At 39.2% G+C, this 14,975-nt stretch overlaps 1 protein-coding gene across 1 annotated transcript in view; it reads left to right on the plus strand.

The window, feature by feature from the left end:
* Positions 1-1,425: 1,425 nt before the first annotated feature.
* KCNH7 (potassium voltage-gated channel subfamily H member 7) overlaps positions 1,426-14,975 on the plus strand; it is a 211,209-nt gene continuing 197,659 nt past the window's right edge. The window contains 4 exon segments of the mRNA XM_066322881.1: positions 1,426-2,246; positions 4,149-4,180; positions 4,182-4,275; positions 4,278-4,379. Of these exon segments, the coding sequence (XP_066178978.1) occupies positions 2,171-2,246; positions 4,149-4,180; positions 4,182-4,275; positions 4,278-4,379 (304 nt within the window). The 5' untranslated portion in view covers positions 1,426-2,170.

Raw genomic sequence — 14,975 nt, forward strand, 5'->3', positions numbered from 1 at the left:
TAAGAGGAAAATTCAACTTGAAGACTCATTCACTGTCCAAAGGAAAAGCATTCAAAAATATTTTAAGAGGGTTTTTTTTTTCTATAGTGTTATCAGAGTCAAAAAAATTACTTCTCCAAATATTATCACAAAATATGGATTTTTTCCTTTTATTCATGCTTCTGAATATAGAGATTTTAACATTTTTCTGCAAATAAGCAACGATCACTTCCTACGATTGATTACATGTCTGATTATATATCCCTTAATGTAAGCTTTGTAATTATACACAGTCAATTACTATGAAGCCATCTTAATACAGTTTATGTATATAAATTTTTTTTCAGACACCATTCACAGTTATGTAAATCCGGGATGATTCCACAGAGATTAAATTAAATTAGTCCAGAAATGCACCTTCATATTCAACAGACTGTGCCCCACCTCTGACAAATATAGAGGATGACACACGGTAACAGTGACACAAAGGCCACACCTCTGAAAAGCTCCCGGAATAAGGAAACACCTGTTTGTGCTGTGGAAGAACAGGTGGGAAGCGGTGGTTCACCGGCTCAATATCCTGTGCTTGCGATTACAAAGAACGGGCTCAGGTGCCTCTCTTTTTTGCCCTATGAGTTTATTAAGAAGCCGCCGGTGCTTTTCACTACCCTAGAGATGCCTTTCCAGCATCGCATGGCTGCCCCCGTCTCCCTTCCCGCGTCACCTCGCCGAGCCGTGCTGAACGCACACCGTTCTGCCTGGGTACTGCAGGAAGCCTTAATTACAGCCTGAAAATAATACCCGCTTCCCCCGGGTGCCTCCCGAGCTATTCCTGTGGGACGGGAGAAGCCGAGAGGAGCCAGGTGCGGCGAGGCTGGCGCTCCCCGGGCCGAGCGCGGGCAGTGGCGCCTCCGTGCGCGCCGGCGAGGCGGCCCCAGCACCACGGCCAGCTCCGAGCGGTGGTCGCGCCCCGAGGCGGCCCCGGCCCGGCCCCGGCCCCGGCCCTGGCCCCGGGGCGGAGCGCGGGCCCGGGCAGCGGCTCAGCGACGGGGCGGCCTCGGCAGCCGCTCGGTGCCGCCGCAGGCCGGGCGAGGGCTCCCTGCCGAGCACAGCCCCGGCACCCGCGGGACCGGACGCGCCTCCGCGCCGCTCGCTCGGCCCCGAGCGGAGGCTGGCACCTGCTCGGCAGCCCGGGGGCAGCGTTCGGCGCCGGGGGAATCCCCTTCCTCCCACGAGGGGGTCGTGTGGCGAGGGGAAGCCCTCGCCTGGGTCACGCTGCGTAGGAGGGGCAATCCCTTCCAGCCGGGAGAGGAAGGATGCCGAGGGCTCCGGTGGTCCCTTCCCCCGCTCCCCCATCGCTCAGCGTCGACCCCAACTCGCGCCGCCCCCGGCCCAGACGGGGCGTGTTCCAAGCTCCCGCCCTCCCCGGCCCTGCCAGCGCCTGGGGCTCCCCGGCGGGCCGGCTCAGGGGCCGCTCGGGGCCGGCGGTGCCGGGAGGGCGGGGACGCCGGGGCTACCGGAGGTGGCGGGGCCCCCGCCGCCATCGCCCTCGGTCCCCGCTGACCCTGCAGCCGCCGCGCTGGGGGATGTGGCACGTCGCGGTGCTGCTGGGGTGCAGCTTATTCCTGATGCCGCTGTTTGTCGCCGAGTTTTGAAGAGATTTATTGGCTGGCTCTTGCTAAACCACGCTTGAGTAATCCGAGCTGCTGCGCGCGTGGTGAAGCCCGGGGGGGGGAACGTCACCCTCGGCAGCGGGAAACATTAGTCTTCCAGCCCTCAAACCACCACTACAGCGTCGGAAACTGCGGTCACAGCCATTTGCTTTGGAAAATTGGCGATGTTTGGTGCTAGAGATCGATTACCCTTGTCTTTCCCCACCCGCCACCTCCTCCTGCTTACCCCACCCCTACCCGCCCCAGACAATAGCGTCCGAGATCCTCCAGGAAAAAAAAAAAAAAAATAGAAAAGACAGCAAGGAGAGAAAGAAAGAAAAAGAAAGAAACTGGGGGATGAATCTGACTCCAATAGGAAAAGCGTGTCTCTAGAAGTGGTGCTAATGGGAAGAGATTTCCGAGCTCCAGAGGACGATGATTTGTCACAAAGGGTAGCCGGCTCGGTGCTTTGGGCTGGAGCCGTGTAGGAGATCCTTGGAGAAGTCATTGTGCACAGAAAACCGAAGACCTGTACAAACATGCCTGTTCGCAGAGGTCATGTGGCACCACAAAATACATTTTTGGGTACAATCATACGAAAATTTGAAGGGCAAAGTAAGTTCTCGCTTTCTATTTGCTATGGTAGTTTATTCTGCTTGTGACTAAATGGACAGCAGCTCCAGACTATTTTTAAGTTTGTAGCTTGCAAAGAAAATCCCGGAGGTAAGGAGGGGGAACCCCGGCAGAAGAAGTGCAATGTTTTTGATCTAGAATACAGATTACCAACTTGAAATTTTGGCTGGTGGGCTTGTTTAAGTTTGAGTTTGGGGGTTTTCTTGGGAGGGGGGTTGGGGCTATTTTCCTACACTATTGCAAGGAATAGTTTTTATCACTGACTGTATCCATATTGTACAGCTATAGAAGTACATCTCTTACCTTCTTCTGAACCAGTGAGATAGCTCTAAAAGCAGAATGTTGATCTTGCTGTCTTTGCAATGTCTAAAATATAGGCTAGATTTATTATTATATGATTGTTAATGCTGTTGATAATAATAATTGCCTTTTCAAAATAAAGCAGAACTTCAGACTTTGATTTAGAGGAAACAGAAATATGCAGAAGAGTTATTAAACAGGAATTCTCTCTTACCTTGTTGTCATGACTGCATTTTGATATAGCTGTCAAATTTCTCGCTTGTTGTATGTAAGCCAAAAATATCTATCAAACCAGTGCAATGCATCCTCAGGGATAGTCTGTGAGATCTTTTCCCACGCAGTTTACTACCTGTCGGAGGCTGAAGCCGAAGTGTTTTTTTTCCTGGCCAGAATTTTGGTTTTCTATTAGCTGTAACAAAGAACACTTGATGCTTAAAATGAATTTCCTTAGAACAGTCGTTTGATGTATGTACATTGATTAAATTTTAGCATAATTTTAGTATCAGTCTGGTGTCAACCCTTACAGGTAATTCCGCTGATATACTTCCATATACTTAAACCCATTTAGCATGTGAATATTTATATTTTTTGAGAAAAAACAGTGCTAGTCCTAACTTATCTATATACTTAGTCAGTGTTGCTACTCCAGTTTTTATGTAGCAAAGTGTTTTTTTTTTACGGTAATAATGCACTAGCTGCTAAATAGGCAAGTGATAATGAAAGCTCAGGGTGATTGAAACGACCGCAGCAAAAAGTAAGAATGAAATTCCAAATATGTCACTGTGTCAAAGACGGACATATTTAAAATTTTGGAGACTAGCACTGTTTACTTGTGTCATGTAAGAATCTTTTATAAAACAAGCAATTGCCTTGTGAATTTAAGTAACTAAAAGTAATGTTATTAGTAGTAAGTGTATCCAAGTTGCATACTTATAATTACCATGGTACTAATGTGCTAGAAAGGTAAAGAAGAACAGTTGCAAACTTTTTAACCTGTCTTTGAGGTGAGAGTTTGGGAAAGGGGGTATGGATGGAAGCACAGAACTTAAGTGAATTGCTAAATGTTCCAATAATCATTCATTTCATGTACCCCCTTATTTTGTTTTTAGGAAGTTTTTTTCTTCTGTGCTTTCTAGATAGATTTGTTGAATACTGACTATAAATTTACTGTGATTCTCTCAGTGAAAATCCCTACAGAGTAGACTGAGATGGACCATACATCAGGAATCCCCTGATTCACATCAGAATCCCCTTCCCGAGGCTCACTTTTCCCCAAAAGGAGCTACTAACTTTTCAAGGACTTTCCTGGAGTTGCAACTGATGAGACAGCACTCCTTCCTTGGGCTTCAGTGAAGCCTGAAACAGACAAATTTTGAAGTCAAAAGGAGATTACAGAGACGTGATAGTGTGGTTTTACTTCCTTAAAAAAAAACCCCAAAAAAAACAAACTTCATTAAATGACTGCAGATCTCTGTATTTCAGGCATTCCCCGTGAAAGAAGGGCTGTCAGCATTCATCCCTGCAATCAACCCTATAAAAATGTTGAAAGAGTACTAAAAGATGCATCACTTTCTTTTATTGCAGATAAAAAATTCATCATTGCTAATGCTAGAGTGCCAGAATTGTGCTATCATCTACTGCAATGATGGGTTCTGTGAGATGACCGGGTTCTCCAGGCCAGATGTCATGCAGAAACCTTGCACCTGTGATTTCTTCATGGGCCAGAGACCAAAAGACATCATATTGCCCAAATTGCTCAAGCCCTGCTGGGGTCAGAGGAGAGGAAAGTAGAAGTCACCTACTATCACAAAGATGGTAAAGTCTGGTTTTATTTTCAAAGCTTTTGCATGTTTGGTTAGCAGTTGATTGGTAGAAGTGTGTTCGGCCAGCCCTTTGCTGGAGGGGTTGTAATTTCTCTGAAGTCCAGTGAAATACATTTGTGTGTATCAGTAAGGGAATCTGCCCTCAGAGTAGTGGGTGTATGGAGTATCACTGTACGCTCACCGCCAGCTGAATGAAGCAGCCCAGGTGTTTGCAACTCTGGAACAGAAGTACGCTCTTGGTTAGTTAGAATAAGATGTAAATCACACGTGAAGTAATCAGCAAAGAGGAACGTACCTTGATTAAATGCAGTATTTTACCACAAAGTTAAAAGTAGAATAAAGCAGTTCATCGGAAAGCATTAGCTTGTAAGAAAGGACAAGTCTTTTCAGGGCTGAGATATTGTAGACTACCTGCAGTTGAACTACTGATATTGTCCTAGTAATTCCAGAGCCAGAATTTGGGTTTGCCTAGACATATATTCTCCATTATTCAGTATAGGCTCAATACATGCAGAATGGCTGAATCTGCTGATACCTTTTGCTCCTGTTAAGAGCAAAAAAAATAATATATTTACACATTTAAAAGTATATACACGTGAAGTAATTATGATACATAATAGTTACATGTAGAGTTTTGTTGTTGGTTGATTTTTTTAATTACCCAGAGTTATTTACAGAAACACCCATCTTTCAAATGAATTCAAGTAATTGATAATTGTGGTGTACCTTATTTGGTCTCTTGCTGTGTACACTCTTGGGAGAAGGAAAAGGAAATTAATATTCAATGCTGAGCTTAATTAGTTCTGGGAGAAGTGCCAGTGTTGTTTACATCAATTTTAGAATCACATGCAATGGCTCTCTCATTTTAAAGTCCCAGAGTTAAATCCTGTTCACAATAATTCTGTTGTTATCTTGGAGACACTTAACTAATATTATTTTTAGTTTAGGCTGGTATAACTCACATAGGACTCAGTCCAACCATTCTACCCACGCTACCAAGTATTTAAGCATACTCTTCGTAGCAGATTCTCAGCAGAGCCCTTTATTCTTAGATCTGGGTTGGTGATCTGGAACAGATTTTGGTCAAGATTTGTTGTTGTAGTTGTGCCTTGGACATAGATTTCTCAGGAGACCTGACACTGTGTGTCTTTTACACATCTACCTAGTGCTTGTGTTAAGTTGGCATGTGTTAAAAATAATATCGCAAAAGGAGAATGTCATTGCTAACTTTCACAGCCATCAGCCTGGAGCACTGTTTGGAGATGTGGTAGTTTAAAACTCCTGAAGTCTCCCAAAACATTAGGAGGGAGGGAAAGGCATTTGAAAGTACTGCTTATCTGTCAATTACCATAGATAGATAGATAGATCCTTTTCTAAAATGTTGAATTCTGAATCTGATCATAATCTGTTTGAGACAAACCAAAGAAACACTGTCCATAAAAATTGCCATATCTTTCGTGAATAGTTTTGAACACTGAGTTCAATCTTATGCGTAAGTGTTTTCAGTAACTTTACTTCTCTGAGTAGTTATTTCAATTGCCTCATATTTACTTGTCTAAATATGAGCAGGAACTGTATGATCTGCTAAATTTAAACAAACAACACGGTGAATCAGGCAAAAATTGTCAAAATATAGGAGAGGTCTGATACTCAAATGCATGGCTATCTGTCAGCTTGATTGCCTGCATATACAGATTTTTTGTGCTGTTCCACATGATGTTCAGTTTCTTTTCAAAATGTGATAGAAAATCTTAAGTCTATGTGGTGTCATGAAATTGAAACTACCTGTATGATGAATGTAATGAATGTTAGTAGACATATTCTATAATTATTCTAAATAACTCAAAAAGATATACCTCACTTTTCTTCACTTTTTCAAATTTTCGAATTTGATTTTTCAGTATATAGCATATTTAACATATCCTGTATATTGTAACAGTATACAGAGTAATGATACCTAACAAGGACATCCTCCAGGTTGTGAAAAAGTAAATTTCAAGAGTCCTTTTGAAAATACAGGAGTTTAGTTTCTGGTTAGTGGCGTATTTTGCATGTGTGCTCTGAATATGAGACTTGAGGTCAATTTCAGCAATTTTCAATTTTCAGATGTCAATTCTAGCACAGGTCAAAAATGTAACTTTCTACATTGAGTAACTGAAGTTACTTCAATGAAATTTAAAAAAAAAGTTTAATTTGACACTTTATTTCATGGCAAGCCATTGTATAATATTTAACATAGTACTAATCATACAGAGGAGGAACACATCTCAAGAAATTGTGAATTGCTTGAGGTTCCAACGACGGGAGGTTTCTGAAGACCAGATTACAGACTCCTGACTAAATGTCCAGTGAACTGCAAATAAAACCATGTTCCACATCACACTGTCATGTACTCTACGTAAGCCACTGATTGTATTAAATTATTTTAATATTTGAAGTAAAGCAAATGTCAGTGGGATCACTTATAAAGCTAATCTATCATCAGAATTCCGGCAATGCAGATATCAGAAAGGGAATCACTCTATAAATAATGGTTTTTTTCTTTTTGATTCTAAATACCACCTCATATAATTTTAAAATGTCACAGCTTTGAAGCTCAGTTTAAAAGAAAATGCTTGCTATAGAAAAATAGTATTGAACACGTACATGGGAATGAGGATTCTGCTGTTCTCTACTGGTATATAGTCTTTTTCTAGATGAAAGTACAGGATCTTGAGTTTTAAAACATCTTGATGATGCAAGACTGAAAGCTGCTGTTTGTTCACTGCTTTAATCTTTTGGCCAATTACGCACTCAAAGAAGATGGGACAAAGGAGGGGAAAAAGATTTTGTAGCAAGTTGATATTCAGAAAAGGCAATTGCTTGAATCTACACTGCCTTAAACATGAGAGACAGAAGATAGAGTGGGCAAAGGAGAAAAATATTCTATGTATGACAGTTTTCTAAATGAGTAACCTGTTCCCCTTTTCACCGTGCAAGCTAGGGAGGGTGCAGAGAAAACATCGAATGCTTGTGCTGGCTTTGTGGTAATTGTTCAGCTGGCCTGGGCTTGGGCACCCAGCATGACCTGACACCCAGTAAGCCCTGTCCCACTCACACCAGTGCTGTCTTCACCAGCAGTTTTTAACACTTATATCTAAAAGCCTTACTAGCTCCTCTCAGAGTACTTCTGTCAGAATATAGCTTAATTTTGGTTTAATTTTCTCTGCACTCTTTTTCCTTTTAGAGGGTATTTACACAATCCAAGCGAAGTTCTAGTCCTCTGTCCTCTTCAAGAAGTACCACAGTAGACAATTACATAGCTACCAAAAGAGTTAATTACTGAGAAAAATGGTTAATGGGAACAGATGGTACAAAACTAAAGGTCCAAATTTACAGGTTCTCATAGCACAGGTAGCTCCACAATTGTCATTGGATGTACCCATGGGATTAAAGACACAGTAATTTTTTTTTAAATGTAAATATCTCTTTTAAAAAAGAGCAATAGATAAATACAAGTCACAAGAACTATTATTTGAAACATTTTTTCCCCAAGGATTTCCCATTAGGTATTAGCATCTGCTTAATTAAAAAATTATATTCTGATATCAAAAACAACAATATCATAAATTCCCTACTATCTCACAGTTTTTTTCACTAATCTTGTAGCTATATGATCTGAATTATACTTGAAGGCAAGATATTGTTTATACAGGATATCAGTTCTTATTTAATAAAGTTATTTATGGTGAAAATATTGACAGTTCTTCCTTTGAGGACTCTATTTTGCAGTTTAAGTCATTATTGCATAAATCATTCTTGACAGATGTAAAATATTGCTTGAGGTGGTAAAGCTGTAAAACTTTGGAGATAAAAAGTATAATTATTTTGGGATTGAGAATGGATATATAATAATCAGAAAGTATTGTACCACACAGAATACATTTTTACTTCTTTCAGTATGCTTTGTGGGTGGTAATGGGATATGTCTAAGCTTGCAGATGATATCTGTTAAAGGAAGGTAGGGTCATTTAAGCTTAGCCTATATACATCAGATACTCTGTGGTTGAGAAGAACTAAGGTAGAGTATAGGTTTGAGCAAAGATAAGATCAAGCAATGTGCAAGTGTAACAAACCTCACAAACTACTTGCCATTTACTCAGTTTAAAAAAAATAATTTGCCCCAACTGACTGCAAATTAAACATACTTGCATTTTCAAAGCACATTTCCAAACTACTATCTTAAGGCCTTTTCAGCTCTTTTTGAGGCTAGGAAAATAAAACTATGCAAACATACTGACAGAATAAAGTGAAAATGGTATTAAGAGTTCTTAAATAGAAAGATCAGGACTTCATTTAGAAGCTCAGCATCTAGACTTCAGTCAGCATAGGTATTTTGCCACCTGTTTGTGGGAACCTACCAATCAATAAAAAATACAATTGAAAGAAAGCTGCTTACATGCGTGTCAAGTCCTCTTAGATTATGAGGGTCAGCAACTGCAGTCTTGACCATAATTTCGAGTGCCTTATCCAGAACTGTTGAGATAGGTCAATGAATCCAGTCTCTCTGATACCCTACTGGTGTAGGACTCCCTGATACAAGAATAACTATCTGACTGCATTTGATAAAGAAAGTGTTGCCCCCACAAAAACCTGTCAAAAACCCCTTTCTTAATGCAGGGCTTTTTTCCAGACATTCTTAAAATACCCCTTGGATGAAATCCAGAATATTACTGAAGGCATTGAACTACTGGAAATTAATGAGGACATCCATTCTTATATCTGGTAGTGCAGTGCTTCTACCTTAGGCTTTAAGAAAAAAAACGAAAAAAGCATCCCTTTCCCCATTCAGTACTGCTGATTTACAGCAAGGAGAACCATCAGCAGTGAGACAATACCTCAGGGATCCAACATATCTCATTTACCCATTCCCATTCAGATACTGCTCCTATGTCCTGTTTGGAACTGTGGGTCACTTCTTGTTCACATTCATATAGGATACCTAATGATTATGATAAAGCACCTCTTAGATTTTGTAAGAAAGCTTATTTATAGGTCAATTTCAATCATATTTTTCAACTCCTTGATTTTCCAATATATTCTTTTTCTTTACAGGTAAGATGAATTGATTTTAAATGAGGGGACTTTTAATAAAAACAAATAGTATCTGAATAAATAGAATAACAATTAAATTGACTTCTAAATTATTCTTTTTTCTCAGTGTTCAGGTACAGTAGATATGTATAATTTTAATAAGTAATGAAGAATACAATTGCTGTTATAGGTACTAGCATCTTTAACAGAAAAAAAACAAATCTTAATCTGGAAAAATCCATTCTGACAGTTTTGAGTTCCTCCATGGCACAAATAAAAAACCTGCAGGCTAGTGGTTCAAGAGTCTTTTCATTTCAGTACAGTGTTAAGATGAACTCTTACACTGGACTTCCGTAGGATAATTTACATCAGATTCCGAATGTCACAGGGCAATTTACTCCTATCAAGGGCCCCAAATTTCCCTAGTCTAGGCCAAAAGGAAAAAGGATTATTACTGGCTTTCAAAAAGGTAAGAAAGGTGACACATTCTGAGGTAAAATGTTGCTATAAGGTTGTGATGTGATACACATCCTCAAAAGAGTTTCATTTTTTAATTAGGCATTGCTGACAGATTTTTTATCTGCTTTGAATATGCCCACTTTAGTTGAGTGAAAGCTATTTGGTTTTGGGTTATGAGACAAAAAGAACAGATGCTGTCAGTCTATTTTGGTGTGGTTTCACATACTTTATTGTGTCCTCTTTCCATCTTTATCATGCTCCTTTCTAATGTTACATTATGGTAGAGAGTTATTGCATACTTCTTATTCATAGATTTATTCGTTCTTTTCCTTCTCCACCACATTGGCCCATATATAAAAAAGATGCAGAGGAGCGAATCAGACATCATACCTTACAATAGACACTGGGGAAGAGCCACTGCTTGTCTAATTGCAGCCTTTTGCATATTTGATAGGAAACAAATTTCAAACATGGCACTTTGAGTAACCACCAGTGTTGACATTTCTGCTCCCTCTGGTTCCAAGCAATGAGAGAGGACAGGTGGTGTGGGTTAGATTTATGTTAGTGGCTTCAAGTCCAGTTTTAAAGTGTTTCCCTGCATGCCTGACTAGTAGTGTATGACTCAGTCTATGTGCTAGGTAGTCCATGCGCTTCCCAGCTAAGTATGGAAAAGCTTAATCAGGCAGGATAGGATTCAGAGCAGCAAGATAAAGCTGACTGTGGAAATTGCTAATTGACTCTGGAACCTGCATATCTCAAAAGCAATCAGAACTGTAGCTGTGAACCTCAGTCCAGGCAGATAAATGACAATGACAGTGGGGTATTGTGGCTCTATAGTTACTCGCTTATTTCACATTGTCTGCAACTCTAAAAGTTCAAATCTCTGAGGTGGGAACTATTTGTTGTATGACTTTGTACAGTTGAACTTTTTAGTCTAGTATACTGGATCTTTTTAAAAGGAAATCGCATAAATATTTGAATAATTTCTTGGAAATTAAAGTAAAATTTCATTTGTGAAAGAGAATTATAGCCATAGCTAGTAAAAAATGCTTCTTGCCCTCCAAAATTTCCACAGAGATGCAATTTTTAGCTTCTTCACCAACTTTCTCAATAAGCCTTTTCATTTCTCATTTTGTTGATTCATTAATACTGAACTCCCAGTGAAATCTCACCAGGAAAGATCACCAGCAAAATTCAATCTGAAAAAAGTCGAAGTCTTGCTTTTCTGTTTCATTAACTGGATTTCAACTACAGATCTTATTATACCTAGTTTTGATACTGCCTTCAATAATAACATTGAAATGTTATCCACACAAAGAATATGTTCTGGCTTTTTGTTAGCAAAGAGCCATCATATCATCAAACCTAAGGTGGTATTTGAGTTTCAGCATTATTAACTATTTCATTACTGATAGTGAGTGGAAATGACCAGAGGAAAGCTTAGGCCAGAAATCACAGTTGCATTCAGTACTTGACTACATGGTGAAATGTCTTGCTTTCCTGTCTTGTTCCTCCATAATAACACAATCAATATAAGCACTTTCTTTTATTTTGCCATTATCTCATTTAAACCTCTGATTTGCCAGATTAGGCTGCAGTGGAAACCAGAAGGTCTTGCCTAAATGGTCAGTTCAGAGAAACACAACAGAATTTACTTCAAATTCGGATTTTGGAAAATTAGGATTTATCACACATCTGAATGCTGATCCTTGACAGTACCAGCTTATGAAATCTTGGCCTTTTTTTTGAGCCAATGCACAGGACTGTTTGGCAGTGGGTTATTTCTGTGGCCAGAAACACTCCTAAAGGCCTGAGAGTAAGATATCATCCCTACTGACACAGGAATTAGCTCGCATACCAACAACTTTCATAGAATTAAATTGGAAAGTTTAATTTTTGTAACACTAAGGAATCCTTATCTTTAGGCATTGGAGCAGTGCTCATACAGACAGTATACCTTTGCTATCTAGTATTATCTGAATCTCTATTGCTGAATAACAAGACTGCAAAAAAACCATGTTAAACAAAGACAAAACTTTCCTCCATTTCTAGCCACACATTAGTCAGGCAGAGACAACTTCAGAATAATGACATGTTGGAGGGTTTTGTCTTTGTCTTATACCCAGGCTACTTGAAAACCTGTTAATCATCATGTAAATGTGTTTCATCACTAACATGCATGTGCTAAAGCACTTATTCCCAGCTGTTGTCAGACTTTGGAATCTGTGCCCTTTGAGATTATTTTTTAGAGCATTCTTTGCTGATTTTCATTCAAATCAATGCAAGTGGATCTCTGAAAATAGCTTGCAAATTTCGTCCTTTCAAAACTCATTTATGTCAATCTGCTTTACTCCTTCCTCTCTGGAAAAAAAAAACAAAAAGCCAGATAATCTCATTAGTATTTTGCATGTTTATGGCATTTCCTTTTATACTTTCAGAAGAACATGTAACTCAATAGTCTGTAAATCCTATTGTCATGGCAGTTAAGGTACAACATTGTTGCAATTCTGTCTATTTGCTAAAAAATGTCAAGAAAGAAAGAAAGTAAGAGAGAACCTGAAGTCCATGCCGTTATAAAGAAAAACGATAAAAGAAAGGAAAATATGTTCATTTTTTCCATTTTAAGTGCCCAGTGTTATTTTTGCTTGATAAAATACACCAGGAATCAATTTAAACACCAAAGTCTATCCAACAGAAAGAACAACTCTTCCCAGAAAGACTATTTCTGGAGTCATGGACAATATGACCATAATCATGTGAGAGAGTAGTAACAACCTTGAAGTACAAAACCAGATATCTATAAATCAGCCTCTGAGCCTTCTCTATGGATTAATGGAGCAGCTCAGAAGCTGGTATGAAAGCCTGTTTGTAATGTCAGTCCTGAGCCAGTCCATGCTGGGTCACTGTTCAGAGCATCCCTTGCAGAGCATCCTTAGTCTTTCTGTAAGTTACACTGATTGTTTATGGCAACAAACACGTGGGCACATAATGCACAGAAGCATATTTAGTGTTTTACCCACAGAGTTTTAAAGAAAAGTTCTGTAGTTTTTGAGATAAAAAGAGTTTCAGTACTGTTCGTGGATGACCATAAAACTGTAATGAAACCTTGTTCCTCTTTATCCTGAAACTTGCAAATACCTTCTCCTGTCAGGATTAGAAGTAGGATCTAAGGACCTGCTCCCAAAAGCCTAAAAAGTTAATTAAAAACTACTCACTGCTGCTGCATCTACAAGCAGAATTAGTGTCTGATTTGTGTGATGTTTGTAGATCAAGATCTGTGTGCGGATGGCTTCCCTCTCCTGTGCTCACAGTTATTTAAAGAGGAGAAAAGAAGGAATGCATGGTTCACAGACCACTCCTCTTCCTAGCTGATGGGTAGGCAAGGCTGTTTTGCAGAAAGATCCAGACAAACTAAGAATGTTACAGGCTAAGGGCCCTATTCCATAGACCACGCACATCTATTTACATTCATTTTTGGTTGTCTTTTGACCTCATTTATAAAAAAACACAGATCCTGCAGTAGCAGAATTACCAGAGGCATCACTGTCTCTGCAGAACTCAGCATATGCAAAACATAATTATTAGCCAGACAAATACATAGTGTGTGGCTGCTTGAATTTAAAACATAATCTCTTTAACATTTGAATGTGCAAGAGCATTTGTTCCTGCTTCAAGGGAATGGATTGAATTGTTTGCCTTTTCAATAATATTTATTCTTAATCTCTTTTTACCTTGGGGTATTTTTTTCTGTAAATAAAAACAATAAAGGACTTTATTTTCACTTCTGAGGAATATCTGAAGAAAAGATGTCAAGGTGTGTTTTTGTTGTTGTCTTTGGGGGGGGTTTGCTTGTTTGTTTTGTTTTTTTGTGGTTTGTGTTTTTTTTTTAATGATGGAGAAGCGATTCTATACATTTAATCTTGATTATTACCTGGAAAATAGATTATCCAAATGTTGGGGGGAGGTTCTGCTTAGATTCAACAGGCACTAAAATACCAGATATAACTAAGTTATCATAGCTGTGGAGAGCACACTGAGGTTGAGTAACCGCAGGAGAAATGACTGACCTGAAGTTTTACAAGTAAAATTAAGGAGTAGATTTTCAATTATATGTATATATTATAATATATACTATAAAAGAGCATTTCTCCTTCTCAAAAGGTTTAAGAACCACTTTGAGGAGCTGCCAAAATTACTTCCTAACCCATCATAGAATACAAACTGATATACTGTAGTTCGCAACAGTTTTGCTAATAAAGCACTTTTCTTATTAAATACATTCAGTCACAGGAAAGTTGAACTGAACAGCAAATTAGAAGGGCTCCTAATGAGGTGATTGACTAATGCAGCAAGTTTTTTTATCTCAAAAGATATATTATTCTGGAAAAGCTCACAGTTCCAAAACATCCTTCTCTACTGCATTTTCGCACTATCCTCTTTTCAAATACAGTACACTAAAGTTGCATTGTAAATTTGTCAGTGTACATATGTATAAAAATGTCACAAAACATGCCCAACACGATCAAGTCTAAAAAAATGGATAACCGAGTGAGAATATAAAATTATATTACAGGGTATAGTTGTGCAAAACTATCTTTAACAGGAATTGTACTTAATAGGGATTATTCTTTTATGAGCATCTCAGACCACAGGTCAGGTCCAAGATGACACCCTAGGTAATGCAGTTGTGTATAATAAACAATTATTTCCAGAGAAACAACTTCTTGTCTTAGAGAGGTCACAGATGACCCTAAAGTGCCAGACTGGGGTTACAGACAGCTGGGGTTGCACTGAATGGCAAAAGTGTCCAAACTGTTTCCTTCTCTTGATGTAAGGTTAAAAGAATCCAAAGGTGGAATCAACTCCTGTTTAAACTCCAGCCTTCAGCTTTTCCAATTTGATGTAGAAAATAGAACTGCCAAATAAATGACAAAGAAAAAAATACAGGCGGCAGGGTTAAGAAACTTCAGTGGCTGCTAAACTAACACTTTCTTCAAACAGAAAAAATTATAATTTACCAGTCTCAAACTGAACTCTGTTTTGATAATTGTAACAC

This window comes from Sylvia atricapilla, chromosome 7 (assembly GCF_009819655.1).
Source record: "Sylvia atricapilla isolate bSylAtr1 chromosome 7, bSylAtr1.pri, whole genome shotgun sequence".
Classification (NCBI taxonomy): Eukaryota; Metazoa; Chordata; class Aves; order Passeriformes; family Sylviidae; genus Sylvia; species Sylvia atricapilla.